The 27,180-nt window shown below is 39.1% G+C and overlaps 2 protein-coding genes and 2 non-coding genes across 4 annotated transcripts; 3 read left to right on the top strand and 1 right to left on the bottom strand.

Annotated features, from left to right (window-relative positions):
• Positions 1 to 117: 117 nt before the first annotated feature.
• On the bottom strand, positions 118 to 21,151 carry LOC144205538 (uncharacterized). The gene is given in 38 exon segments (XM_077729957.1): positions 118 to 756; positions 1,099 to 1,220; positions 1,540 to 1,609; positions 1,814 to 1,899; positions 1,971 to 2,119; positions 2,210 to 2,300; positions 2,578 to 2,723; positions 2,801 to 2,885; positions 2,998 to 3,181; positions 3,253 to 3,365; positions 3,683 to 3,762; positions 3,903 to 3,947; positions 4,333 to 4,689; positions 4,809 to 4,883; positions 5,107 to 5,208; positions 5,503 to 5,565; positions 9,576 to 9,757; positions 9,875 to 9,993; positions 10,080 to 10,149; positions 10,405 to 10,490; positions 11,012 to 11,160; positions 11,362 to 11,452; positions 11,539 to 11,684; positions 12,007 to 12,091; positions 12,324 to 12,507; positions 12,823 to 12,935; positions 13,223 to 13,302; positions 13,386 to 13,430; positions 13,625 to 13,741; positions 13,819 to 13,960; positions 14,057 to 14,164; positions 14,240 to 14,398; positions 14,500 to 14,640; positions 14,756 to 14,875; positions 14,963 to 15,045; positions 15,390 to 15,534; positions 17,481 to 17,574; positions 21,019 to 21,151. Coding segments are annotated over 37 exon segments (4,380 nt in total). The 5' UTR covers positions 17,541 to 17,574; positions 21,019 to 21,151; the 3' UTR covers positions 118 to 569.
• On the top strand, positions 19,718 to 19,790 carry trnam-cau (transfer RNA methionine (anticodon CAU)). Its single transcript has one exon. It is a non-coding gene; the product is annotated as a tRNA-Met (tRNA).
• On the top strand, positions 20,005 to 20,077 carry trnam-cau (transfer RNA methionine (anticodon CAU)). Its single transcript has one exon. It is a non-coding gene; the product is annotated as a tRNA-Met (tRNA).
• Positions 21,152 to 21,974: 823 nt separating the features above from the next.
• Positions 21,975 to 25,560, top strand: commd7 (COMM domain containing 7). The gene is made up of 9 exons (XM_077720403.1): positions 21,975 to 22,138; positions 22,505 to 22,558; positions 22,970 to 23,072; positions 23,253 to 23,309; positions 23,405 to 23,442; positions 23,511 to 23,601; positions 24,409 to 24,458; positions 24,669 to 24,717; positions 25,016 to 25,560. The coding sequence occupies exons 1-9, from the start codon at positions 22,055 to 22,057 to the stop codon at positions 25,090 to 25,092; spliced, it is 603 nt and encodes a 200-aa protein (XP_077576529.1). The 5' UTR covers positions 21,975 to 22,054; the 3' UTR covers positions 25,093 to 25,560.
• Positions 25,561 to 27,180: the final 1,620 nt, after the last annotated feature.

The raw sequence follows: 27,180 nt of genomic DNA, 5'->3' as shown, positions 1-27,180 counted from the left end.
CTAAGAAAGAAGGTACGAAAGTAGGGGTGATATATGCCAATGCCCGTGTTCAAACCTCAATATTTCCAGCAGATTTACTGCTCCATATGAAATGTATAAAGAGATGCCAAAAACGAATCGCAACAAATATGTATGTATTTCAAAGGTTCCACTTTCTCCCCTGTATTCCAGTATTTGCAAAACAAGCAGTGTTCAGTAAAAACAATGAATACAGAATTGTGTTCATGGTATTTCCCATTGTTGAGACTTGGATGAAGATATTTTAAAAACTTTGATGCGGTAACCCAGTTTTTTTTTTTTTACAAAGAATTGTATGTACTGGTCCTCATGTGTATATAAATATACTGTATATTTCTGTATAAAAAACATTTTTCCCCGAGTTAAAAAGATTAAAAATCATACAAAAAAGCTGTTATGCTGTTCTGTTAGGCCTACTGTATATTCAAGTTACTGTTGAGAAATTAAAAAAAAGTATTTAAAAAGACTTTACAGACTAAAAACATTGTTGTTCCTTTAGGAAAAAAATATGAATCTAGCAGCTAAATCTTTTTTAAGCAGCGATGGTGCACCTAGGGAGGAACGTTTCCGGTGGCAGCCGGGCTTTGCGTGGTAAGCTCCTCACAGGCAAAATAGTCCTTGAGAGGGGCAAAGAGGTGACGGATGACGGGAACGCTCCACGACTTTCCCAAAACCTTCTGCCTTTGCTGTCGGTTCATGTTCCTCACGTCCGTGTAATGTTTGGGAAAGCCAAATATCCTGATGAGGTAAAGTGAGAGAAAACTTTACTGAAAATAGACATGATCTCATGAGAATAAAGCTGAATAAAACTTGACTTATAAGCCCCCCCCCCCCCCCACATTCATGAATTTATTCAAAAGATTATATAATAGATATATTTTAAATCTGACGATAGACTAGTATACATTTTTAATTATCCATTGAGCTGTGCAGTTATTTTATTTGTACTGTCCATATTTGTATTTTATTGTGCTTCTTGATCAATAATAGTAAAGAAATTTTCTTGCAAAACAAGTTAAATTCATTCTGAGAGGTTAAGAAAACACAGATGATTGGTCTTTTCTTTTGTTTTAATTTTACTTTTCAAGTTCCGTGATCCAAAGGATGTCGTCTTTTCCCTGATGGAAGACTGGAAGTTGCGAGACATTTTTACCCTGTTTCAGTGAGTTTGGGTTTGTGGTTATGGTTCTCACTTTGGTGACCTGGAAGGGAACACAAAAACAACACCTATGTTAAAGGTACAGCTCAAGTCACCAGTGACTTGTCAAACATTAATTAACATGCCTAATGGTTATATTACATGTTGTTTTTTAGACATGCATGTGTCACCTGGAAATGTATCAGTTCTTTAAATCATCAAAAGCAAAGTGGAAAATTGACTAGACGGCTTCATTTTTGAAAAAGTTGTTTGGATTTTAATCTTATAATTCAGACTATTTTGTACTCTTTTAACGTGATGCACATGACATTGAAAAGCCAAAAGGTTTGCATAGCAAACACCACAGTTGTGAAGGTACTAACCCTGGCTTCTCTGCCGAGCTCCAAACAATCCTGTAGACTCAACTTGTCATTGTGGGAAGCTGCGATTGGCCTATGGTAAAAAGCTTCGTTAAAATGCAATCAAAATTTTAAAAAATGAAATGTCATATTTAAAATGTAATGGCACCCTTTCCAGGCTAACAGACTTTCACATCCCTTCTTATTTCCCATTTCAAGATTAAAGGTGTTTTTCTTTCCAAGGAAAGAGTTTAAGAATATGTTGCCCCTGCCCTATCACGAGTGTCATGCGAATCACCTGCTCATTCCCGGGATGTTCCCCCAGAAGTAACGCGCTCGGTGGGCGGGGCTCACTTTGATGGCGTCCACCAGCACTGGGTTGCACTGGCAATTAAAAGAAGAGAAGTAAGGCAACATAGGAGCAAAATGAATGGATGAGTGGTGAGAAAAGGCACCTCGAGGAAGCGGCATATGTTCAATCTGTCGTGGATGTTCATGAAGACAACGTTTTCAAACAGCCAGAAGAATGGCCGGTGGTCTTCCTCTTTGGGTTTTAGCAACTGCAGAATACGGTAGTAGTCGAAGAAGAGCCTCCCTGAACCCTCTGAGGAAGGAAGGGCTACAGTTAAGACCTCAATGACCTTATTCCTCTGGAGAACAAACAATGGGTCACAATGGCCGATAAATCACAGACCGTAGATTCCTTTTCTAATGGGATTAACAATGGACAGGTCGTTGCAGGGGCTTCCACCAATAAGAAGGTCAAAAGGACCCCACGCCTCCACCTAGAAATCAAACAAATATATAATTTAGATATACATTGATTATACTATATTATTCATGTGTACGATTGTTGATTGGCAGCATAAATCGAAATTGCCAAAACCGTCGACTATTCTTTTTATTCACATTCACTTCTGGATAAAGTATATGGTACATTTTATGGTGGATTAGTCTGTCATGTCTGTAGGTTGTCATATAATAAACAATTTCCGTAAAGAGGCATGTAAGCATGCAAGCTCGAGTGTATGGCTGTGTGTGCATACACGAGTGTGCTCGTACAAGTTCCTTGGTGATGCAGCGGATGTCACCAACATGGATTATCTTCCCATCGTGATTGATGACCCCCACCGAGATTGAATCCTCACAAATCTCCGAAGCGATGTACCTTTGAATCTTAAAGCCAAGTTCCTTCAATACTTGGTATCCTGTGACAGAGCGACCCGTTGTTAGGCAAGACACGAAGCTAAACACAGTGGATGTTGCCACATGTTCGTTCACTGACCTGTTGCAATGCCGTCAAAAAGTGAGAGAACTCGGATAGGTTTTCGTAAATTAGTGGGGATGGACGGGTAAACACGATGAGGTTCCTAAAGGGGAAGATCAGAAATGACGACAAACCATGTGGGGATAAGCAGTATGGAAGATAAGACTCTATAATAGGTGACAAAAAGCTACAAATGATGTTCGATGATGACTCACAAACTCCATGTCACGGTTGTTGGCAAAAAACTGCTGTACGCGGATGCTCCAGTCTTCTCTGGGAATGAGGGCGCTGTGGGCTTGGTGGGCTTGACAAAGGTAGCAGATCCACGGGTCCTGATCCTTGAGCAAGTTGAAAGTCCCATGTCCTACCAGGATGTTGAGACAGTCGTTGCAGTAGGACCTTGGAAGAGGAGATAAAAGCAGTTAGGTGAATAATCTGGAATGGTATTGAAGGAGGAATTTGACACGGACCTGCAGCAGCCGCCATTTCCGCATAGGATGACCTCCAGGCCGTAACAGCAGATGGTGCAGTAGGACTGGTAGCCGTCCTCATCATAGCGATACAAAGTCTCCGCGAAGTTGTTCTGCAGAAAAGCCAGGTGGACTTTGATCATTTCATTATGATACGAGACAGATTCAGGTTCTGAGTTTTAGGGATCAGATCTATGTTCAAGCGATCCTGTTTCGAACGTAATGTAAATAAAGAGTCTAAATTGTGCGTGCGGTAGGTATGACATCCAACTCGTAGAAATCTAAGTGTACTCTGACATTGGGTCATGACCAATCCTATTTGTCTACACTATACATATTGTATGGCCCTGTAGTTAGCATTTTAAACTGCCCTAACCCTCTTGTTTTTTCCTCCCGCGATTTGGCAATTAGTTTAGTAACTATTTCTTACTTTGCATTTCAAGCAGAGCCCTCCCTTGAAGAGAGGGTGAAAAATCTCCACGTCGTCAGTCCCGCAACACAAACAGAAATCTGCAGAGTAATGACAAACATCTTATTACCAATGCAAATGTTCACATCTGATATCACCTTCTTCACTGCTGAAATTACAACGTGTGCGTGTAAAATGCAAAGAGGATTTCATTAAAGATGTTTCTTGATGGCACACACACCTTCAATGTCGAGGTTGCACTTCATAATCCTCTTAATGGTCTTTTCTGCACATAACATAGAGCATATTTAAGATTTAACACACTAGCACAGACAGGAATATCTAACAATAAACCCCACCCACCAAATTATACAAATCCCCAGTCATACACACTCTAATGTTTATATATAAGTTGCTATAGATTGTAAACTGCAGGTTTTCAAATTTTCGGATTTATGTGATAGACAATAGGTTTCAAACATGGGAAATAACTGGAGGCATTTTATCTGAAAATAATGGGGACAGATTTATAGGATAAAAATCAATACGGAAGCTATTTTTAATACTGTACTGTGACACCTTTCTAAAAAATAGCACTTGTTTTAGCACGCCTGTATGTACAAATAACAATATTTGGGTATAATCAGTAGTGTGAATGAAAAATAACTTGCCTCGGTGTGCCTGGTCAGGCTGTGTGTAGGTGACACTGCACGAGGTGGATTTAGTGTACACCCGGGGAGTATACTTTCTCTTTTGCAATTCGGGTGTTTGGTTGCCATCTGATGCAAGGCTGCATGAAGCACTCTCTCTTTTGATCCTCCTCCTCCCAACTTTGCCTTTCTCATAGTTGTATTTCTCCTCTTCCTCCAAATAAACCTTTTCAGTTTTGATTTTTTTCTTTAGGTATTGTGTCTTGCGTTTCCGTTTGGGGGTGGTTTGCAGGGTCTTGGACTGTTTGCCCGAAGAGGCGCGACACGCTCTTTTGACAAGTTTCTTCTTTTTCGTTCTGCTGTCTGATGAGTCGCCACCTTCATGAGAAGCAACAGGATATCATGGATTAATACTAACTATCCCGTTGACAATGCAAAAGTAGATTGTCATTTCCGTGCAGAACAGTGGACGAGTCCAACGAGCATGTATGACTCACAGTTTTGAGGTGTACGGCTCGAATCTTGGCTTGAGCCTTCTTCTTTATCGTTTGTGTCATTGGCAGTCCAGTTTCCTGCCAGATGTAATAATTACATACATTGAAGATTCAACAGTGTATCTTAGTTGGCTTTTAGGGCATTACAGTGACCAGTTAGTATCGTCTACTTCACAATTTGTACAAAAATGTGAACCATTGCTGGTCTAATGTAATGTATATGTGCCTTTTTAAGCTTGGTATAGAATATGAAGGCATTTTTATGACCATAGTAAATTATTCTACAGTATAACTGTCGTACCGTTTTTACAAGCCACATCACTTGGGCTTTTGACATCTCTTGCATCATCACTGTCCAGGATATAAATGATTTCATCCACCGATTCCTTTTTTGCTTTGGCCTCTGCCACAAAGACAAAAAAGTTAAGTAACAATCATGACATTGAAGTGATAAGTTGAATTGAAAAAGTATTTTAGGTTATTCATAAACACATTGTCACATTTAATAGTGTGTACACCTTTAATAATCTGTGCAGTGTTCATTTTGGGTTTGCGTTGGCAGTTATCGGACAAAAATGTTTAGTTTTTAGCTTTTTCTTGAAATAAAAAAGCCAACTCTGTAACCAAGTATATAATTTAAGAGTCCAATTAATCCGATCACTAAAACTACAATAAATATGGATATACGAGGTCTTACCTTCTGTTTGGAGACCATTCCCAATACGAAACTGTTTTACTTCTTCTGTGATATCAATTATATCTGTGCATAAAAATACAAACAAACAAAACACCCATTGTTAGTCATTTTATTCTTACCACAATGCAAACGTGTCACAACTGACAGAAATATCCTTATAGATTAACAAATGTCCATTCTAACATATACGATTACCACATAATTCAAAATGTTGAGTAACAAAAACAGAATATTGACCTTTGCCCAAGTGTTTTCTTTTCTTTATTTATGTATATTTTCCTGGTACTGTAGTCATTTGTTAGCGCACAAGTGTGTCTTTGACAGATCTATGAATAGTATGAAGATTAATTAATAAGTCCCACCAGATGAATGGTCAGTGTCACCGGAGGAGTCTGAATGACACATGGGCCATGTAGACGCTAGAGGTTCTTTTTGTTGATTCTTGTGCAGCAGTTTGTGTGCTGGAGACACCGTTCTAGATGTTTCTTCATCTTGACTCTTTGATAGACCCCAGGTATCGATGAAAACCTTCAAAATGGAGTGAAAAGGGGGGGGGGTTAAAAATCAAATACATTGCTAAAATGAGTTCATCGTGTCAATCCTAATTCTTTTTTCCCCCTTTTTTTGCAACTTATCATGTTAGAGGTCACCACACTGGCGAAACCAAACTCACTAATTCTTTGTATTAGTGACTACGAGTATTTCACAATTTCCTCCATCTTTGCCTCATTGGCCTAAATTTCACTACAGGAAGGCAGAGGATTAAAAAAAGCTTATAAAAGTGGTGTTTATGAAAGCATGCAATAGAGAAATATAGGGGCGGCATTCTTTTTTTTTTTTTACTGGAAGTGCCAACTTTACTGTGACATTCGGCCTATGCCTTGGTTAAGATGTGACAGAAAGAAACAGAACTAAATGCTAAGACTAAAAAGGACAAGACACTTTTACACCAGGACAAATAAATTAGATAACTTATTGGCACCATCGTGATTTTTCATCTATTGGGAGCCTGCTTATTTTTCGGGGATCTTGTGATTGTCATGAAAAATATCCAAATTTCATTGCTTTAACCATCTTGCAACTCTTAAGACTGGTTGGTTCTGGTCAGGACAATTCGCAATGCATCGTAGGACAATTTGGAAGCGACGAAATCTCTATTTGGGTTTTAAAACCTTGTTTACAAAACAAGGACTTAAAATGAATTATACAATCATATATGAAGTAATGGAACGAACAACAGTGTCCTTGTTCGAGTACAACATAAGAAAGCGCTGGAAAACAGGTAAAACACGTTCTGCTCGGAAGTGAGTAAAGGTGAGGATCGGAAGTGGTGATCTTCCGACCAATCACATCTGCGCGGGTAGCACTACAGCCAGTTGAATCAATAGCATTGACGCTTCTTGAGTAAACCGATCCACGGTCAGATTTATTCTCATTTGCACCAATTGAGAAGTACTTCCCCGGAACCAGGATCAGATGACGACATATATTGACCACGCCGAAAGGCAACACGGTGAAAAACACAATTTTCAGAAAACCGAGTAAATCCTTGTAACAACAAGCGTATAAACACGCAATTCCCACGGCAAACGACTATAACAAGCCCATCAGGCGCATAAGAAAGGCACGCGTCACGTATACAACTGAAATCAATTGTAAACAATCGCTTGAGAAAATGTGATTTTCAACGAGCATCTTTTGCAGATCATGTGAAAACTGTAAACTAATGAAAAAATATCGCTTACAGTTTATTAAATGCAATCGCGCCCATCAATGTAAACACTTATCTTCGAAATAAATACCAGCGGTTGCACAGTAAAAAACAAACAAAAAAACTATTGACTAAATTGACTTAAACATTTTACATTTACATGTTTTGTAGTGTGCGACATACAACGAAGCTGGTGACAACATCGAGTTATAAGACTTGATAGAAATTGACACTTGATGGAGAAAATCAGTTTGGACGTGCTTACCATGGCTGCTTCCCTCGGCGTGACCTGGACATTTAAAGAAGCACAAAGCTGAGGGGCTGGGGGGGCCTCGGGGCCCCCAACCCCTGCCCCCTCTTTTCCCCAAACAATAAACCCATCCTCGACCCCAGTATGGTCGTAAAACTTCAGATTGCCCCACTCACGCCGTATCCCCAAAAATTCCGACGGGGATTTGAGCAATTTAAGTTTAAGTTGCACAACCATCTGGACCAGATTTTTGTCCAAAAGTCGATATAGTTAAGAAAAATAATACTTACTAGCAGCGGATAGGTTCTACTTGGCAAGATCCATGTTTACGTACTACAAAATTGCAAGAAAATAACATTTTGGAATTAGTTTTTAATTGAATTGAGCACAAAACGATATTTATCGGAAGCGATTTTCCTACAAAAGGAACTAACGCTGTTTTTTTCCAAAACGAATATCACACAAACATACTTCCCTTGTCTTATCTCATTTTCTGAACCACTTTATCCTCATTAGGGTCACAGGGGGAGCTGGAGCCAATCCCAGCTGTCTCCGGGCCTGAATTGGTCGCCAACTGGTCGCAGGGCACAAGGGGACAGACAACCATACCTAGGGTCAATTTAGAGCGTCCAGTCAGCCTAAAGTATGAAGCATTTTGTGCATGGCATTATCATGAAATGTTTTAATATAGTAAATTGTGCAACTCAAAAGGCTGTGCAGAAAGTAGAGGGTGGAATATTAAAATAAACTCCATCTATTCATGCAAAAAACTAGCTTTTATTAAGTACAAACACACACGAAATATCAAAACTTGTTTAACGTCTTACAATGAAGTTCTAAAAATACACATCTTTTTAGTTCTGATTTTTTTACATGAAACAATCCAAAAATCTAAAAGCTATAATACGATACCTCTATGGATTAAAATGCACTAAAATTAGTGTCAGTTTTTTAAGGAACCCACAAAGAAAGAGCAGTTGAAAACACACAAGAGGTACACCAATGAAAGAAACATGTAAACACTTTTCTTATGGTCCCTTGATGGCATGAGAAAACAGAACACAAGACCGCTAAACATGTTTTCATTGCAAAAATAGTTCTACAGTTCCTGTGATTAAACACAATAGAAAACCAGTATTTCTTTGAGGTAATGCACATTAAGTTTTGGTGACAGCAACAAATAAAAAAAACTTTCAGTGATGACACTTGGAAATAAGACAGCAGTAATAAAAGTAACAAAAGTTTAAGCACACATTTAGGTGATTAGTGCTTGTTGGTGCAAAATACTGCACGTTAAGGTAAACAGCCGTTTGCTTCAAAATACTTGAAAGTTTAGGACTTCCAGAAAAAAACATAGGGAGAAAACAAAATGAGCCCCTTGGAGATGGCTATTTTGTTTGCGTTGGCTTATTTCAAGTATTTTTTTAATCACACCTGCAGGTTTTGGGGATATGCAATAACTGTTAAACATGATAATCATGTTCCCCTTCCCCAAACATTCAACCATTAACTCTTTCACGGTCGTAGTAAAAGTTGTCAACTTAACTATGAAACTACAACAAAAGAATAGCAAAAAGAGCACCCAAAATGATAATGAAATGACAACTAGCCTCAAATTCGCTACCTTCCAAATGAAATCAGTGTCTCCTACAAAGCTGTCCTAAATTCTTCCTCCCATAGTTTTTCCATCTATAAAACATGAAACAACAACAAACTGGTCAAACTATAAGGGTTGACACCAAGTAGTATCGCCATAAAAAACAATTTCCTTGAGTAGGTTAAAGCCTATTTCCTGATAATTGTCAGCAGCTGCTTTATGATGATACATTGAGTAAATAAATCTAGGGTAACGTGTGTCATGTATATTTGGGTGTGTGATTCTTTTTTTGACAGCAGAATAATTATTCAGGTGCTGGTTACAAGTGTTGTCTGTTCTAGAAATTGACACTTTCTAATGGCCGATTTCGACTGAAACAGTATTTGGTGATAGTGTATTCACAGATAACAGTTTGCATCATTACAGTGCATTTTCTTTTCTTTTGCTTGATTCGAGGTTTCTTGTTTAATGGTTGGTTTGATGGCAAGGTATAAGTGAAGGTGGTGTCCATTTACTGGTCATACGCCTGGCTTTAAAGAGGGTGAGATCTGGCAACTAATCACAGGCAAAGAAATCTTTGAGGGGTGCAAAAAGATGCCTGATGACAGGAACGCTCCAGGACCGGCCTAGAAGTCTCTGTCGAGCACCTCTTCCCATGTTGGACACATCTGTGTAGTGGACTGGGAAGCCAAAGATTCTGAAAAAGTTTTTGTCACCGTTAGAAATGTAAATGGTGTCTACCAGCATGTATCACAAAAACTGGCAGCAGGTTGGCAGTACTGGTTGATACATGACCATTTAACAGTGTGTTTACCTCTCAAGTTCAGTGCACCATAAGATGTCTTCTTTTCCATTCATCAAGACTGGAAAGTGTTGGTCTTTCCCCTGTTTAATGGAGTTGGAACGAGTTGTGATAGTGCGCACCTTTCCAAACTAAAAAATCATATTTTTTGTTAGCAAATTATTCTTTAAAAGTTTCACAATATTTCTATATTTCAACATTTCTTTGATTCAGTCACCTTTGCAACTCTTCCGTGTTCCAGGCAGTCTTGAAGTTCAAGCCTGTCCATTCCAGAGGCACATAGAGGTCTAGAATGATAAAAGGTCCTGAAGACACTTGTCCCGTAATTATAGGTCTTTAAACTGCACTCAGAAAATTTGACACAACTAAATTGTAATCCTCACTGGACTAAAAGCTGCAGACATCCCCACTGTATTAATGGAAATTTAAAAGACAGGGCGGTAGCAGCCTACAGTACACAATTGTTTAAATATGTAATGTATATTGTTAAAAAATATTGCAACCATTGTACCATAGGGGCATGTTTGGAACCTTGTTCCTACCTGTTCATGCCGGGGAGATTTCCCCAAAAGTACCGCGCTCGGTGGGCTGCTGAGACTTCGATGGCATCAATCATCACAGGGTTACACTGGAATACATGCAAACATTCCATTTTTAATAACAAGCACCTTCAGATGCCCTGACTAAAAAATATTGATGAATGTTACCTTGTTTTAAGGACTGTGTTATCAGTGGATTCAGACGATTTACAACTGGTAATTATTAGGTACACTCCACCATTAGATTTACTACGGGTAGTTATTTGATAATTATTAGGTGAGATCTGTTTACTATGAAGGAATGGTGTTCATTTGCTGGTGATAAGTGGCGCGTATATACGCAGGCAATCAAGTATTGGCCTTTATTTGTTGGGTAGTCGATGTAGCCAAAGGAAAAGCTTGTTAATTTGTGTGAAAAGATCGGTGTGTTAAGGTTGATATGAAAATTTAATTAAAAAAAAACAGAAGTGGTAGTCATTTTGACTGCAAGCGAAAATCATTTTTAATCTAATTTACTTTTTCTACTCAAGCCTGGCATTGAAATGGAGGGGAAATTATTCTGTTCAGATTCATGCTCTAGTACTCATCAGATGGTCAACAAGACTCTCACCTCCAGATATCGTGAAATGTCCCTCTTGTCATTTACTCCCATTGCCACAACGTTCTCGAACATCCAGAAAAATGGACGATTCTCTCCTTCTTTGGGCTTTGCCTCGCTAAGTAGACGGTAAAATTCAAAGAACAGCCTCCCTGTGCCTTCTGAAACCAAAAAGAGTGAGCACATAGATAACTTTAGATACCATATTGACATTACATTTCAGTTGTATGTAAACCATTGGTCAAAACTTGCGCCCCACTCATCTGAATGGTGAAGTGCAAAACTTGATCATGGGGGTAGTTTACATGTACATGTACTATGTTTAATTGTATTGATGTGTTATGTTTAAGAAATTGTCTTACCAAAGAGGCCTTTCCTGGCTGGGTTGACAATAGACAGGTCATTACAAGGACTTCCTCCTATCACTAGATCAAATGGGCCCCACTCCTGAATCTAAGAGTGTAGGAATAGTTTAAAGTATAACATGACACACACTGTGGCATATTAGAAAAAAATATTGTTCATATTTCGGCCCTTACATTTTTCCTTGTGATGTTACGCACATCGTGGACATAGTGGATCTTTCCTTCATGTCGGACCACGCCAACAGATATAGACTCCTCGCAAACCTCGGATGCCACATACTGGTCCACCTTAAATCCCAACTCTCTTAGGACCAGGTAGCCTACAAGCACAAACGCATAACTGATGACCCGTAAAGATAATCCTGTCACATCAGAAAAGTTCAGTAACACATTGAATGCGTAAAAATTGACAATTTTTCAATTTCAACTTAAAATGTGATTAGGGTAACTATTCAAGAGGATGCAGTACATTTAAATTTTTAATGTGATAAATCTTGACTTTTCAATGTCGTGTTCAAAATATTAAAGGATTTAAATTCGGCAAAACAAGTAAAGCCATTTTAAAAACTGTTTAAATTTAATTTTGGTCCACATTTGTGCACAAGCAAACATTTTTTGAAAGTCCTCCTGTCTCTCACTAACCTGTGGCGATGCCATCAAACAATGAGAGGACTCGGACTGGTCGCCTTTGCTCTGCTGGGATTGCCGGGTAAATCTTTGGGGTTTCCTGGAGGGACAGTCGGCAAATACATGATTAATTCATCTTAATTTCATCTTAAATACTACTGAAATGTATAACAATAAAGGGTGGGTTGTCTATTATACGTCTAAATGACAATTTTCATGTCATTTCTATTTATTTCACAGAATTTTTACATATTGAACCACTCTCCAAATAGAGAGTCTGGGGAATGGAAATAGTATGATATGGGCAAAACTATTAAGGAAATTTAACTTACAAACTCCTGTCCATTGTCATTGGCAAAGAATTCCTGCAGTTTGACACTCCAGTCATGACGGCGCTTGAGAACGCCATTTGTAAACAGAGGCTGGCACATGTAGCATCGCCAAGGATCCAGTAAGCGTGCATTGTTCGATGCTCCATTGCACACAAGGATGTCCAGACAGTCCACACAGAAACATCTGTTGGGTACACACATTACGTTGGCATATATAGGTAGTTGTATTTTACAGTCTGGTTGAGATGTAGCATGAAACAAATACAGAATATAATGATTTGCAAATCATACTTAATCTATATCTAATTGTGTACATGACCAAGACTAAATATTTAATGTTGAAACAGATTTACTTTAGTTTTCATCAAATAACCATGACTTAAGAAATCTTCCAAATGATTAATTATTGTTTAACCTGTTTTAATACACTTAATTCATCTTTATATCAGTCAGGATGTTAGAGTGGTGCGGAAAGAGTATCTTAATGTCTGCGGCATACCTGCAGCAGTTGGCGTTTCCGCACAGCAGAACCTCACGGCCACCGCAGCAGACAGTGCAGTAGGACTGGTAGCCGTCATCGTCATACATGTAGGAAGTTTCCAAGTATACATCCTGTGTGGAAGTTGACTGCTGTTAGGTTCGTCGGTTAGTTAGCTTTCTGTTGTTGATGACCAACTTTTTATTGGTATCTTTTGCCATTGTGTGTGAAATACTGCCCAATATGTACATTACATAACTTTACTACATTAACTTTGCAAGTTAGCATTTGTTTTTTACCAACTTTTTTGGGCCCGATTTTGATTGGGAATTTGGAAAAAGTAGGTGTTACATATGAGTCCCTCTATGCTGTTAATCTGGCACTCTGACTAATTCATGTTTTGATTTGGTTACATTGTTACCTTGCATGTCTGGCATAGGCCTCCTTCAAAAAGTGGGTGGAAAGTCGCTGCCCCCATCTTGCCACATGAGAGACAGAACTCTGACACACAAAGACACAATCCCTATATGAGATAACCTGACAATATAGTGCAGAAAGTGTGCGTTGTTAAGAGAAGTGTTTACCTTCTATACTTCTGTTATTTTTCAGGACTTCATTGACCATTTGTTCTGGAATAACGCACAAACATGATAATGAGACTGCTAAGTGTGCTGATGCAAAATGCGTTTGAAGCCCATTGACACAATTGGATATCTTTTTGGCACCCATGATGTTAAAAAGGGTCTTATCAATTCATTGTTTTGCTGTTGCAACCCCTGAGAGGTCAAGCTGTAAGGGATAGGTGAGCAGATGGAAAACCTACCTCTACTATATGATTCCTCAACCTTGTTCTTGCTTAAACTCAACCTGGGCTGCTTGGCACTTGGTATATACTCTGGCAGTGACACTTCCAGGGTTTGTAGTTCAAGCATTGCACTTTCTAAACATGTGCACACACATACAGAGTCAAGCCACCAGCATACATGGAGTGGTGGTGGAAAATTGGCATCTGCTTACCAGTACCACCTTTGGGTTTGAGGCCCTCTTGGCCTTTGGGTAGGAAGCCTCCTTGTGCCCAGTCCAGCATGGGCTTGACTTGCTCATCGGGGTTGTCTGACTCACAGGGCGGGAACTCCTTTTCTGCCCGGATGCTGGCCATCTGGACCGTGAGGATATGAGATCACACAAATGATTCAGCAATCTCAAAACTTGCTGCTCAGCTTTATGATTACAATGTATGCTGATTTAGCTTTACCTCCAAAACCTGGAAGATGGCCCTGCGATAAGATGCCAGTTTAGTATAGGACGCTTGATTGAAAAACTTATCAAATGATGTAATGGAATCCATCTTGTCAGCGGAAACCTGTGAGGACGGTAATGGTTGATTAGCTGAGGTAAGAACCAATGCAGGTTGTGATTGTTTAGTCCGGTTTCGCACCTCCGAGAACTTCCCGTCTCCAAACCACTGTAGCCACCTCATTCCGTGGCTGGCCTGCCGCTTTCCGGTAGCCCGCCAGGTCACCACCATTCCAGGCCACCAGGAAAAGCCCTTGATCTTCCCCCACACCAGCTCACCCACGCTGAAGCCTTTATTGTCCTGTAGACACAGTATTGTATACAAAAATAATGCCCCTGTAATCTGTTATCTTCCCAGTTTTCGCAAAAATGGTTTCTGGGAGGCATCAAATTGACCCTTACGTTGTATTCGGCAAGAGCATCACAACTGGACGTGGTGGTTCCACTGCTTCGAGCCGAGTCTTTGGAATTGTGCTCCAGCAGCTCCAGACACGACGACTCAGGAACCACATTGGGTGAGACTGCCAGAGCAGCTGCACCATCCTGATGAGGAAGACAGGATCTGACATCAATTTTGTGCATTCTGACGATGACGTTATTGTGTTTTTTGTTCATTGCATGACTAATAAGAGGCTTTCTGTTCTATTTGTATCATTACCATGGTGGCCACAGGCTCATGTTTGGGTGTCTGTCTGCGAGGTTTTGCATGAGGTTTCAGACTGGCCTGGAAAATGTTCCGGGAGCGCGGCCGTGGCCTCAAAGCCAGCTGAGACTTGTCCTGAACACCGACGCACATACAGGACAAACAAGAAGTGTTATCTTTTGTGTTTGTTAATGCTATCGTGCTATCAGTTTACACCCATACTTTACTATACGGGTCCCAGGGCTCGTCCTGGCCCCCAGGCCGCTTCCTGGTCCTGGCTCTTTCTTCCAGACACAAGTTACCATCTGCAAAGATAATAAAGAAGAAGTCAAAGCATATGCAAACAAAATGTTCCTATTGACACGTATAGATTATGATAATTGATTCAACCTAACCACCCATTTCCTCCTGCTTATCCGAGGTTGGATCACAGCAGCATCAATGGGGAAGACCAGATTTGAACTTAGCTTTTGAATATAAACTACATAATGGATAAAGTAAGCAACACCAGATGACTAAATAAATTCAGAAGAGTGGCTGAGACATGACAATTATACGGAACAATTTAAGAATAGTACAGTAAAAAGAGAATTTCTATGAATAAACACATCATTCGGTGAAGTATAAAACTCCCTTGAATGTGATTTACCTCGAGGTGATGCGGCATCCCCATTCTGCTTAGGGCTGAAGGGTGACGGTGGCTCGGCCGCTGCCAGTGGGCTGCTCTCATTCGTCAGCTCTACTCCACTGTCATTCTGCGACAGGCTTTCGGGCGGTGGTGGGCTCACCTCCACCTTGTGAATGTGGCACAAAGCAGAAATGAATAAACCGCAGCAAGAACTAGTTAGCGACTTTTTACGTAACAATTTAGAGTTTTTGAGCATGTTTAGTTCAAAATACAGCTCCAAACCTACAGGTTCGCCAGCCGCAAGTGGATCGGTGTGAGATGCACATTCACAAGGGAAATGTTACATTGGCTTTTTAACTGTTTCAGGTCACCATATGTATTGTATTATTGCATAAATAAATAAAAACATGTTTTAGCTTGGGCACATTGAGGAAGAGCTGCAATTCAGGAATGTGAGTCGAGGAATCTGAGCAGAACCATTTTGTTTGGCTCAATATGTGATAGCACTTTTGATTGTCAAATGGTTGAGTGATATACTGAATCTTTGGTGTGTTTGGTGTGAAAAGGGGCAGAGGACACATTCTTGAGGAACACCGCAGAAAATATTTCAGCAGATAGTTGTGAATCTGACATGAACGCTTGGACAACCTCCAAATGGCACAGATATGAGATTGCAATCTTGAGATGAGATAGCACCTCTCATAATAAGAACTATTTGCATCTAGACCAACCTAGAGTCTGACACATAAGTTTTTTCATTGCACATAAAAATGTACCTGTGCTATTGACATTCATTAGCTCTGCCTTATTCTCTCTTCCTATGTAATTCAACTAGCTGGAGGCCTATTACCATCAGGTGGTAAGATAAACTTTTCTGTTTTTTTCTTGTACTATAGCCTGTCTGTACCCTGACCAGTGTATGGCATAGTCTGCCTTTCACCTGAAGTCAGCTGGGATTGGCTCTGCCAAATAATGACGTGTTGGAAAAGGATGGATGGGTATTTTTATTGCATGCGCAAAATAAATACATAATATTCACAGAAATACCCAGTGACCCACATGTGGCAGAAGGACTGGACAACCTAAACTCTATTACAAATTTTGCACATGAACTAAATTCATGCTGGATGTCCAACTTTTGAATGAAAACGTGCAGGTCTCTTACCAGAGGCTAAATGGCTATATCTCAAAAAATCATCATGAATCAACAGAGGAATATAATATATTTATATATTTGATATTGCATTTACCATTTTGGGGGTTGTTGAAAATAGAAAAGAAATAGGAGCAGATGGTGAATGGAAGGAAGATAACCCCCTCCCTTAGTTTCCCCTCCAGACTTTAGTGATTTATGAGAGAAAAAGAGGAACAAGCCTTAACGGCCAGCAATACATCTCATTGTGGGGAGCTTTTCTGGTAAGGGATTCTTGGGGAGCTCAGGAGAGTTCCAATTTTGCACGCATAAAAAGAGATGGCTTTTTGTGGGCTTTTATTTTTTACACTATCAGAAAGAACAGTCTCAGACGAGGCTGTTGGGGAAATGTATAAATCAACAATATAATGACGATATATGACATTGATTCTTTGGACAATGGTGTGATATTGGAAATGGTTCAATTCAAAGGCCTACGCTCAATTTATCCGAATTCAAGGGCCTACGCTCAATTTATCAGAATTCAAGGGCCTACGCTCAATTTATCAGAATTCAAGGGCCTTATGTGTACATACACATTCAACACAATTATTTACATTTCATCATAGTAAAAAAAAAGAATTAAAAAAATGTTTTCAATGTTTTGTGGCCATAATGTTGAGGTGTAAGAATGACACCATTACAAAAAAAACAACGAATGAAGATGTTGATCAGTGTTTTGATTTAGTATTTTATCAAATTATTTCATTTAGCTGTATTCTTAATTGGTACACATGCCTCAGTATTGTTAGCGTGCTTCATCATGTGTACCCCAGTGTAAACTTCACCATATTTTAAAAAGTTATTATGCCCAAATGTCATGAAAACTTAATGACAAGCTAGTTTTTCATTAATTCTCCATAGTGTAGTATTCTGTTTATTATGCACATAAATAATCCTGCATAAATGTTTGGTCTCACCATGGAGGGCATGGTTTGGTTTGTCTCCATGGCAACAGCAGTGTACTGATCTGAAGGCATCGCTGTGGCTGATGGTGATGATCCCTTCACAAACCTGTCAATAGATTAATTAGACAATTAACAAATAGATAATGAAAATATTTGAATCCTGATTGAATTCACAGAAGGTATTATCTATACATAGGATGTTTCTGTGTTTATTTTAATGACATGGTGGACACAGGAATCAAAAATTGCCAGTTCACTATTGCTTCATTTTATTTTATCTTAAAATGAATGGAAAGAAACACACAAATCACAAGTCCAGAAGGAATTGCCTTTTTTTTATTATGTTTATTGGTGATAGTTGTTCTAAAATGCTACGTTACATTTGAAGCTGTGGTGTGTCCACTATTTCATGGTAAGAGTGACCTGATATCTTGAGGAAACTACAAAAAACATGTTCTGACATGCTGAAAGGAACCGGCAACACACAAAAAAAGGATATGCAGTGTGTACTCGCCACATTCTTCTTTGCATTGTTTGAGGATTAATTACGTTCAGCTTGCATGCACATGAGTAGTATACGTCAACACGTGACTTTGTGTGAATGTGTGTGCATGCGTTTGTGTGTGTGTGTGTGCAGGCAAGCCAGGAGGCCTTAGGTAGCCATCATCTTACGCCTGAAGACATGGTGTCATGGTGATTAAATGCTTTAATCACATTATTATTATTATTATGGTTACCAGAATAATCTGATTTGTGTGTGCAGGAATCCCTACATATTTTTCATTTACCAATTTTTATTTTATTTTTAACCCGGCACAGGAAGTGACAACCAAAGGCAACACGCAGCTCTGCTTGTGTGTTGTAGCTAGTCTGTGATTGGCTCGGGAATCAAAGTCATTTTTATTGATACTATACAGAGGAAGTTTTTGTGGAAAATAAGGGACATATTGTTTGTTTTAAACCGTGCTTTACAAAAAACAGTGACTACACTGGATCCACCCCATCTTAAAAACTAGGATGGTTAACCACATGGTAGAATGCAAATGATTTTTTTATCCCATTCTTCTTTTTATCTTCATCCAGAAAACACGGGGAGAAGTATGGTTTCCCACCACTGAAAATATTTGTATTTAGTGTGTCCAATCAGCCTACTATGTGTGTATTTGAAATGTGGAAGGAAACTTGAGTACCCAGAGAAAACCCACACAGGCCCGCGGAGAACATGCAAACTCCACACAGGTGGACCAACCTGGATTTTAAACCAGGACCCCAGAGCTGTGAGCCACTCGGTCGCCTCTTAGGTAACCGACAATATATAATCTGTAGAGTCATACCAGTAGTATGGTATTATGTGGCACAGTTCAGTAGGGTTCTTTTCAAAATTGAAAGAAAAAAAAACAATCACTATGAGACATGCACCTAAAGCTGAAACAATGTGCGGTTTCCTTTCCTTGCTTTTGAATTCTGAATATGCTGGTGAGCTCCTATACGGTATTTGTTGTGTTTTGGTGTTGATTTTGCAAGTACAGGTTCAAACCCAGCACCAAAACACAACAAATTCCACATAGGTGCTCACATGATGGATTCAATGTCAGTGTTATCCTATATTATTTTACCTTGGAAACTTTTTTTGCTTCGTCTGAAGAAAAGCAACGGAGGCGACAACAATGTATCAGAGTCTGAAGGGAGAATGGAGGACAAAACCAGTGGGGCCCATTTAAGGGTAAGGGGAATTAAAGGTAGGGGGTCCACATCAAAGTTGCTGGAGATTATGGAGGTGATTGTTCACTTCCTAAATGTGTGTGCGTGTGTTTCGAGGAGGGGGCTCTGGATCTCGCTTGGGGTCACATTCCTTGTCAGTCATGTACTTTTGGATCACTTTATGCTCGGTCAACTCCACAAAATGGTAGACATTCTTAAAGCGGGTGTGTCACGTGACTGACAAACAAAATTTACTTCCTGCATCTGTGACACATGGAAGTGAAGCCCCACCATTATTTTCATCCATGGCAGTGCTGCTTGTGCAAATACATATTCTAAACCAGTGTTTCTCAAAATTCTACATCAAGTCAAACCCCTGAAAAATTTAAAAACTATATCTACTTTGCTATCTACGTAACACCATAATTTAATAAAAATCTGTTATTGGCACAGTAGGCAGCTCTCACAATGCCAGTATTCATTATTATTTAAAGTGTTTTGTTTCAATATAGTTTTTGATTCTTCCCTTTTCCTAATATGCACAGCAGGCCTCGTTGGCGCAGTAGGCAGCGCGTCAGTCTCATAATCTGAAGGTCGTGAGTTCGAGCCTCACACGGGGCACTTATTTCACAAAATTTGCAGAACAATACTCACACAGTGTCAGTATTCGATGTTTTCTTTTGATAACGTTCTTGTTGCTTCCCTTTACCACATTTTGACGTCAGGGTTCGTCGGCGCAGTATGCAGCTCTTACAATGCCAGTATTCATTATTATTTACGGTGTTTTGTTTCAATATAGTTTTTGATTCTTACTTGTTCCCCAAATCCCCATCAGGCCTCGTTGGCGCAGTAGGCAGCGCGTCAGTCTCATAATCTGAAGGTCGTGAGTTCGAGCCTCACACGGGGCACTGATTTAATAAAATTTGCAAAATAATTCTTTATCCTCATTAGGGCTACGGGGGGTGCTGGAGCCTATCCTAGCTTAATTGGAGGCCAGCTGGTCAAAGGAGACAGTCAACCCTAACCCTAGCGTTTTCATTTGAGGGTTTTGTCTTTCACGGTACAAAACAAAAACTATTTTTCCTATAAAAAGAATAAAGAGTTTGCGTGGGTTTTCTCTGGGTATTCTCGTTTCCTCCCAAAACCCGAAATCATTCAGGGTAGAGTGGTTTAGCACTCTAAATTCCCCCTTTGGGGTATGATTCTAATTAAGAATGGTTGCCCTTCTGCAAGTGCCCTGTGATTGGCTGGCGACCCAATTCAAGGTGTCCCCCGCCTGGTGCCGAAGTTAGCTGGGGTAGGCTCTAGCACCCCACGCGAGACTTGTGAGGATAAGCAGTTCCGAAAATGAATGAATGAATCGATAGATAAAATAATTTCTGATAATGTGACAGTGAGTGTTCCTTCATGGAGATAGTTTTTTAAGTGCATATCTGCGGTCAAAGAATCCCAACATATCACTAAATGAATGCTTTCACATCATAGTTGAGCTCTAAAATGACATTACATACTAAAATCAGTGCACAGAAAACAATGTGGATTCAATGGGACCATAGTTAAAGTTCACCCACTCCTGTTATAATGTGCACAAACAGCGCAAAAAGGCAAAAATGAGGTAGAGTATCCTTTTCCACTTATCTTTTCATGTTAACATTGAATAACTGACTTGCCGAATATGAGAAAAGAAATGAAGCGCAACAAAGTGAAAGCAGAAAACTTCGTCCGCGCACGCGTGTCCAAGAAGGCATGCACGCATGTACCATGCATGCCCCAATGTTGTAAGCAGTAAACAACATGACATAAGTCAAGCTGCAAGTATATCATTCGAAAAAGACGGGAAATAACTCACAAAAGCTTCCAGGAGATAAATAGCTTTTCTTTTTTTCCCGCGGTGCAAGTCTTTCCTGAAGTTGAGTCTGGCACTGAGTGTATGTCGTGCACAAGTTTATCACGCAGCAAGAACGTGCTGCCGCAGATCTGTGCTCGCCCTCTTCGAATGCCACCCCCCTTAACTCTGTTGGGGGCGGGGCGTGTTTTTTGTTGGAGAGGTTAATCCGCAGGTGAACCTCTGGCCTCAGGTTACTCCAGGTGTGGCCCAACTTGTGTGCGAACTAAGTATACCACCATTGAAGATGAGGTTAAGATAATGTTGTCTGCAATTTTTATTCATTCATTTACTCATCTTGAAGCCACCTGATGGTGTGGAGACTCACTCGCCTGACTGGTCTGTCCATCGTGTGCCCAACAGCTGACTGGCAACCAGGGTGTAGTCTGTCTTCAACCAGTCTACTATGCATCATTGGGGGATCTGGTTCATCACCAGTCTGAGATCAGTGTTTTAATCTGCACTTCCTCTGTGCATTTTCTTCCTGTGCCTGCGTGGGTTTCTTTCAGGTACTCCAGTTTTTTCTAACATATTAAAAACAGGCTTGGTAGACCAATTGACCCACATCAAATTGACACCAAATTAAATTATGGTTGGTTATTTGTGTCCCTGTACGATTTGATTGTTTGACATCCAGTTCAGGGTGAATACTCCACTTACTTTTTATTCACTTACTTTTTTTGAATTATAGTTCAGATTTAGTCAGTAAAAGACAGCCTTCTGTTGGTTAGGGATTTGCTGTCAAATTCTCTATTCCCAAAACTATTTTTTCACATTTCCACCATTTTTATGAATTCCAAAATTGTCATTCAGCGTTATATATTTTTTTGCTCTCCAAAACACCTATTTGCCACATGCAAAAAGGCGTCGTGATTTACGTACTATTCAAAGCGGAAGCTTTGCTTACGTTGCGTGCGTAACAATCCACCCGGAAGTGGACTAATAAAAGTCAGTCTCTTTCGGGGTTTGGCCAAAGTTTAAAAAGAAAAACTGAATTAAAATGTTGCAGCTTCACTTCACTAAAGATGCTTTACCAAACTCTATCAGCGGCGACTTCAACAACCTTAATAAATTCACCGATGAGGTAAAACGCGACATGCTAGCGGAGATCTTTCACCTTTACACAAACAAAGCTAGCGGAGAACGTCAAATCATATGACATATGTGGGAGTAACGCAGACAACCCCGGCGAAACTGCATTTGGTGCATGCAAAGACACCGAGGCTGTGTTTTTGTGCGCCTCAAATATGGGGGAGGCAGTGATGAAGTTTTTGCACGAAAGAGAACTCCTCTCTTAATATGTATAATAAACTGGAAAAAAATACACCATTAGTGAAAGACAAACAATACGGCACAATGGCAAAGAATCAGATCATTTGACTTCTCCAAACTCTTGTCAAGCATGAAACAATTTGTATTTTAAAATATTTTTTTTGTTTTAAATTTTCAGCAATTTATTCGTCTGGTGGAAATCCTTTTCCAGTTTTTGCTCGATCCAAAAGCGGTAAGCACAAACATGCTTAGTCAAATACGCCTGTATTATGAAGTGCTCTAATGTGTATGATTTTTTTTTCTGTACTAAGTGTTACACTAAATAGCAGCATATTTTATATAATATACCATAGTCAAGTCTGGAAATAACATACAGGATTTGATGAACCAACCCAATCGCTGCCATTGACCCCGTAGACATCCAATCCATTTGAACTGTGTGGGTGGGCCATGAATTATTATTATTATAATACAAAATATTGAGCAATGTTCTTGCCCTAAACAGTTTTACGAAGACCTAGGAAGTGGCAATTAGAGACACAAGATTAACCCAATGATGTGGAATCATTGTAGACATCTTTAACAATTATACTACTACTAATATACTGAATAATTGTATGTGTCTGTCTGTGTTTGATTGTAGGTAGAGAAATTGATGCAGCAGCTGAGTGATTTTGCAGATGAAAATAGGATGAGTGCAGGCCCACTAAAGAACCTGATGAAGAGTGTCATTCTTGTGCCGCAGGGTAATTTTGAGACACACACTCCAAACATGAAAAGAGTAGGACCAGTTTCAACCTGGGAATTCAAACACATGAATTTTATCTAACCATCCTATAAACTATGCCATACTGTTTTAGGTCTGTGGCACACGGGTGTAAACAGATCCTTATTATGGGTTACAATAGGAAATGTTTACTTTTCAGGTGCAATTAAGAAAAATCTAACTTCTGTGCAACTGAAAGAAGATTTGCAGACCTTAGGTATGATTTATAATGTATATAGCATATTTTCCTATCAAGTTGCAAGACAAATTCCATTACATATGTTATTTTAATCCTTGTCTTTGCCTTTACAGGTCTTCATGAGGACAAGGCGGCTCACTTTTCTCAACAGGTCCTGCTCTTTCTCTTGTTAAATTGCCAGTCCTTTCCACACTTACTGACTTTACTGTTACCTTGCAGTGGGAAGAGCATCGTGCGACACTTTGTAGACTGGCAGTGAGGCAAATATTGACTGTCAACAGACTGGTGGACATGGAATGGAAGTTTGGTGGTGAGATGAATCAGAATATACTTATCATATTGATGTGAATATTGCAATTATTTTTGCATTCTTTTGTTGTTATGGCTACATAACATGCATGACTTCCAGCATACACTGCATTGATCTTTTAATGTTTTGTAGTCCACTGGACTGCAAAGTTGTAATAGTAATTTTCTGTTTGTCCAAACAGAATCCTACCAAGCTGTCATTACCATTTTACTGCTTTGAGTATTGAAAAATCTGCACTGCCCCCAATTGTATGACATAAATACTACATCATATTCAAGCAGACTCGTTTAAACGGATATCCGAATCGAGATCTGCTAGACTATAAGTGAAATATGTAACGGAGTGTTTTCTGTTGTTTAAGTCAGAGCGTCTCTGTGTAAATGGGCCCTTAGTGGCAGGGCCCCTTGATCTATTAAGTCACAAAGTATTAGCATAATGGTAATCTGTTGTTAAGATACATTTGTTTATCTTTCAACAAAATGCTTTGTTTTACCAGTGGAGGTATTAAAATGCTCATTGACATGCTAACAGAGTGCATCTCTACGTGTCTCCACCCAAATCATCGTGTTGTCTGCAAGCTGGGCCTTAAATTTAAAATCCCTTATTAGCTAATACGTTGACAATAATTTTAGTTCAACATTAAGTGTTGGCAAATCATTTATGTTTAGTTGTCAATTAGTAAATTCAATCTTTTTTTTAATTACTTGGCACAACCACACAAAATAGTAGGCCTCTTTAACTTTTTGGTTTGTTCTAAAAATATTGTTTCAAATAAAGACGTGTGTGTTTTAACCTTTGACTTTTTAGTGACTGTTGGCACGAGTGAGATCCACAAGATGAGCAACATCTTTCTCCAGGTAAGCCCTCCACACCAGCAGGCTCAAACTTTCTTTGCTCAATATCTACTTTTTGACAATCTAACCTTCAGACAGATACCTTTTTTTCCTGGGCCTTGGAATTTGCAATGTTTTATTTTAATGTTAGCATTTTGAGTGAAAAAAAACAAACAAAGTACTTTGATCCCTCGTTTCGATGTTAAATGGTTTGTCTGTTTTCATTGGTTGCAGCTCAAATTGGTCGTCCAGAAGGGAAATTCAACAGAAAACCTCTACATGGGTGAGCATTTATGTTAAAAGACTGTCATTTTTCGAGGCTAACAGATTTTTTTTCCACAAATTTAAAATCTCATATTTATTTTATGGATAATTATTTAAAATTTTACAAAAATATACACTGTGATAACAAATCTTACTATTATAACATTGCTTAGAAATTGTATAATAAGCCTGCCTGAATATTGTCGTGGCCTTTTCATAATGACATTGGGGTCAAGGCATTCTCCCAAGTAGTTAAGATAAGTATAATGTATTCCGAATTGTTTTTAAGTGACATTTCATCCTTTTGTATTTTTCAGAATTGTCTCTTCCCCAGTTTTACAGCTTCCTGCACGAAATGGAGAGAGCCAAGGCCAGCATGGATGCTATTAGTTGAGCGTGTTATTGCATGTGGGTAGAGTAAACTTTCAATTTTTGTATGTTCATCCATCTATAGTCTATACAAAGTTATTCAAAAATAATTTGCCGTTTTTTTTTCTGAGTAATTTGCAAGTATGATTCTCACAATCATTTTATAGGAATTCCTCCCACGTGTACCATCAGCATAGCATGATTCATCAAAAAGTCCTTAAAATAAGCTAAATTATTGCCGTCCTTTGACAATGATAGAAGTCAACATTTTTAAAGCTGGGACAGTTGGGTATATATGCTCACCTTTCAGTCCCCTGGCAACGCTTGATGTTCAATCTATTTAGACTGGGAGTTACTATTATTCGCCGACATCCTCTCCATTCACAATTGGGTGTCTATAGCAGGAGAATAGCCCTCTATTTATTTGGAAACAAATTCAGGTTTGTATAAACCACCACATACAGTGGATCCTCAAAATAAAGTTGCATCCAAAATAAAATGAGTGACTCTATTTGGGGGGGGGGGGGTAGTGTATACATTTACACGGCTATACGTGTAGTGTCCCTAAAGCAAGTGGCTGTAATGGAGGATTTATACGAAATCATCTACGCCATGCAGAGCTCATACAAGTCGGAAAAGCTCCTTGGTACATCGGTCAAAACCAAAACCTACCAAAATGCAAGTTTGCTTTCCTTTTTGGTTACAGTAAAAAATATATATGTATTGGCTTTTAATTAGGAAGTGGTCTGCCATATTGTAAGCTTAAAAACAAATGACTGTGCCCTATACTATAGTAGTACGTGTATATTAATATTTACTGTACAATCACCTTTCTGTTGGGATCGTTTCAAATTATGCCACAAGAGGGCACCCTACGGTGGCATGTCTGCAGGCCAAGGGCATTTAATCTCATTATATACTTGTTTAATGACAATAAAAGCAATCAATTCAATTAATTTTCAGGCAGACAAAACACTGCTCACCTCTTAGAAATTGGCATGAAAATGTTTACATTGCCATGCGCTAACCTTTCCATTGCACAATGCTTTAAAACCGGAGCCCAAAGGGAACATAAATGGTAAAAAAAATCTTCCTCTTGTGGGTGTAGCACTTTATACTGAACTCTTTGTACCCTTTTAAATAGAAGATACATTAGTGCGCGTCGGCGCATCTCAAAACACAGAAAGCAATTCTTAATTTTCATTGAGGTAATTGTTTCTAATCAATGGTGGAAATTCTAATATTTATGAAATTCAGTTTTCAGTTGCGTCCAAACTATTTTGCAGAGCACATTGATTTTTACCTATAAAACAATACCTGTGTTTGATTTTAAGGATTCCTGGACTCATTCTTACTAACTGGATTTCTGAGATTCATTGGCTTAGCGGATTCAATAACATCATCCGCTCTATGTAAAACACTAAGATGACAGAGAGATGCTGACACTTTCCTCTGACAGACACATGGAGTCGACACAAAGATAATTATACTTCCCTTCTCTGGTTATGCCTCACTATTTAACCCTTCATTCATTTTCTATACAGCTGACAGTATTCTCTTTAGTACCTGGGGGTGAGCTAGCATCTAATCCAGATGACTTTTGGACAAATGCATCTAAATTTGGTCAATCAGGGTAAATTCACCAAGGCCACTTTATTGGATAATTGAACCTTAACTTTGAAATATATGAGCCCAACCTTGTAACCACCATTTCAAATATTTTTATTTTACAAGGACTTACTGTACAGTACTTGAGGGGATGTATTATTTGATTTGGATTTGCGTCATTATTCTTATTTATGTGAATGTTTTCATTACTTTGACGCAGATAGCGGAGACGTACGACTTACCACCCAGACATGCAATGACATGTTTCCTGTTGAGTGTCAGAAGAGGATAAACTCCAGTCTACATTGTTTTGAAGGTATATACAGCCAAACACACAAACATACTTATAGCTGATACAAAAATGGGATGCAAATTAGATTCATTTTACTATAATTGAGAGATTAGTAATCAGACATCTTAAACTGTATGGTTGATATTCTTCATAGTCAAATACTGACCTTTTATGCAAAATGAGCTAAAGAAGTAGAACCTTTCAATTAGCCGA

This window comes from Stigmatopora nigra, chromosome 1, assembly GCF_051989575.1.
Source record: "Stigmatopora nigra isolate UIUO_SnigA chromosome 1, RoL_Snig_1.1, whole genome shotgun sequence".
NCBI lineage: Eukaryota > Metazoa > Chordata > Actinopteri > Syngnathiformes > Syngnathidae > Stigmatopora > Stigmatopora nigra.
Note: the sequence above shows the minus strand (reverse complement) of the source record. Positions and strands in the feature narration are given on the sequence as shown.

Coding starts and splice junctions, on each gene's coding strand:
- commd7 (XM_077720403.1), top strand. CDS start 22,055: ATGTTGCAGCTTCACTTCACTAAAGATGCTTTACCAAACTCTATCAGC. Junction 22,559..22,969: donor TTTTGCTCGATCCAAAAGCG/GTAAGCACAAAC, acceptor GTTTGATTGTAG/GTAGAGAAATTGATGCAGCA. Junction 23,073..23,252: donor TGTCATTCTTGTGCCGCAGG/GTAATTTTGAGA, acceptor TTTACTTTTCAG/GTGCAATTAAGAAAAATCTA.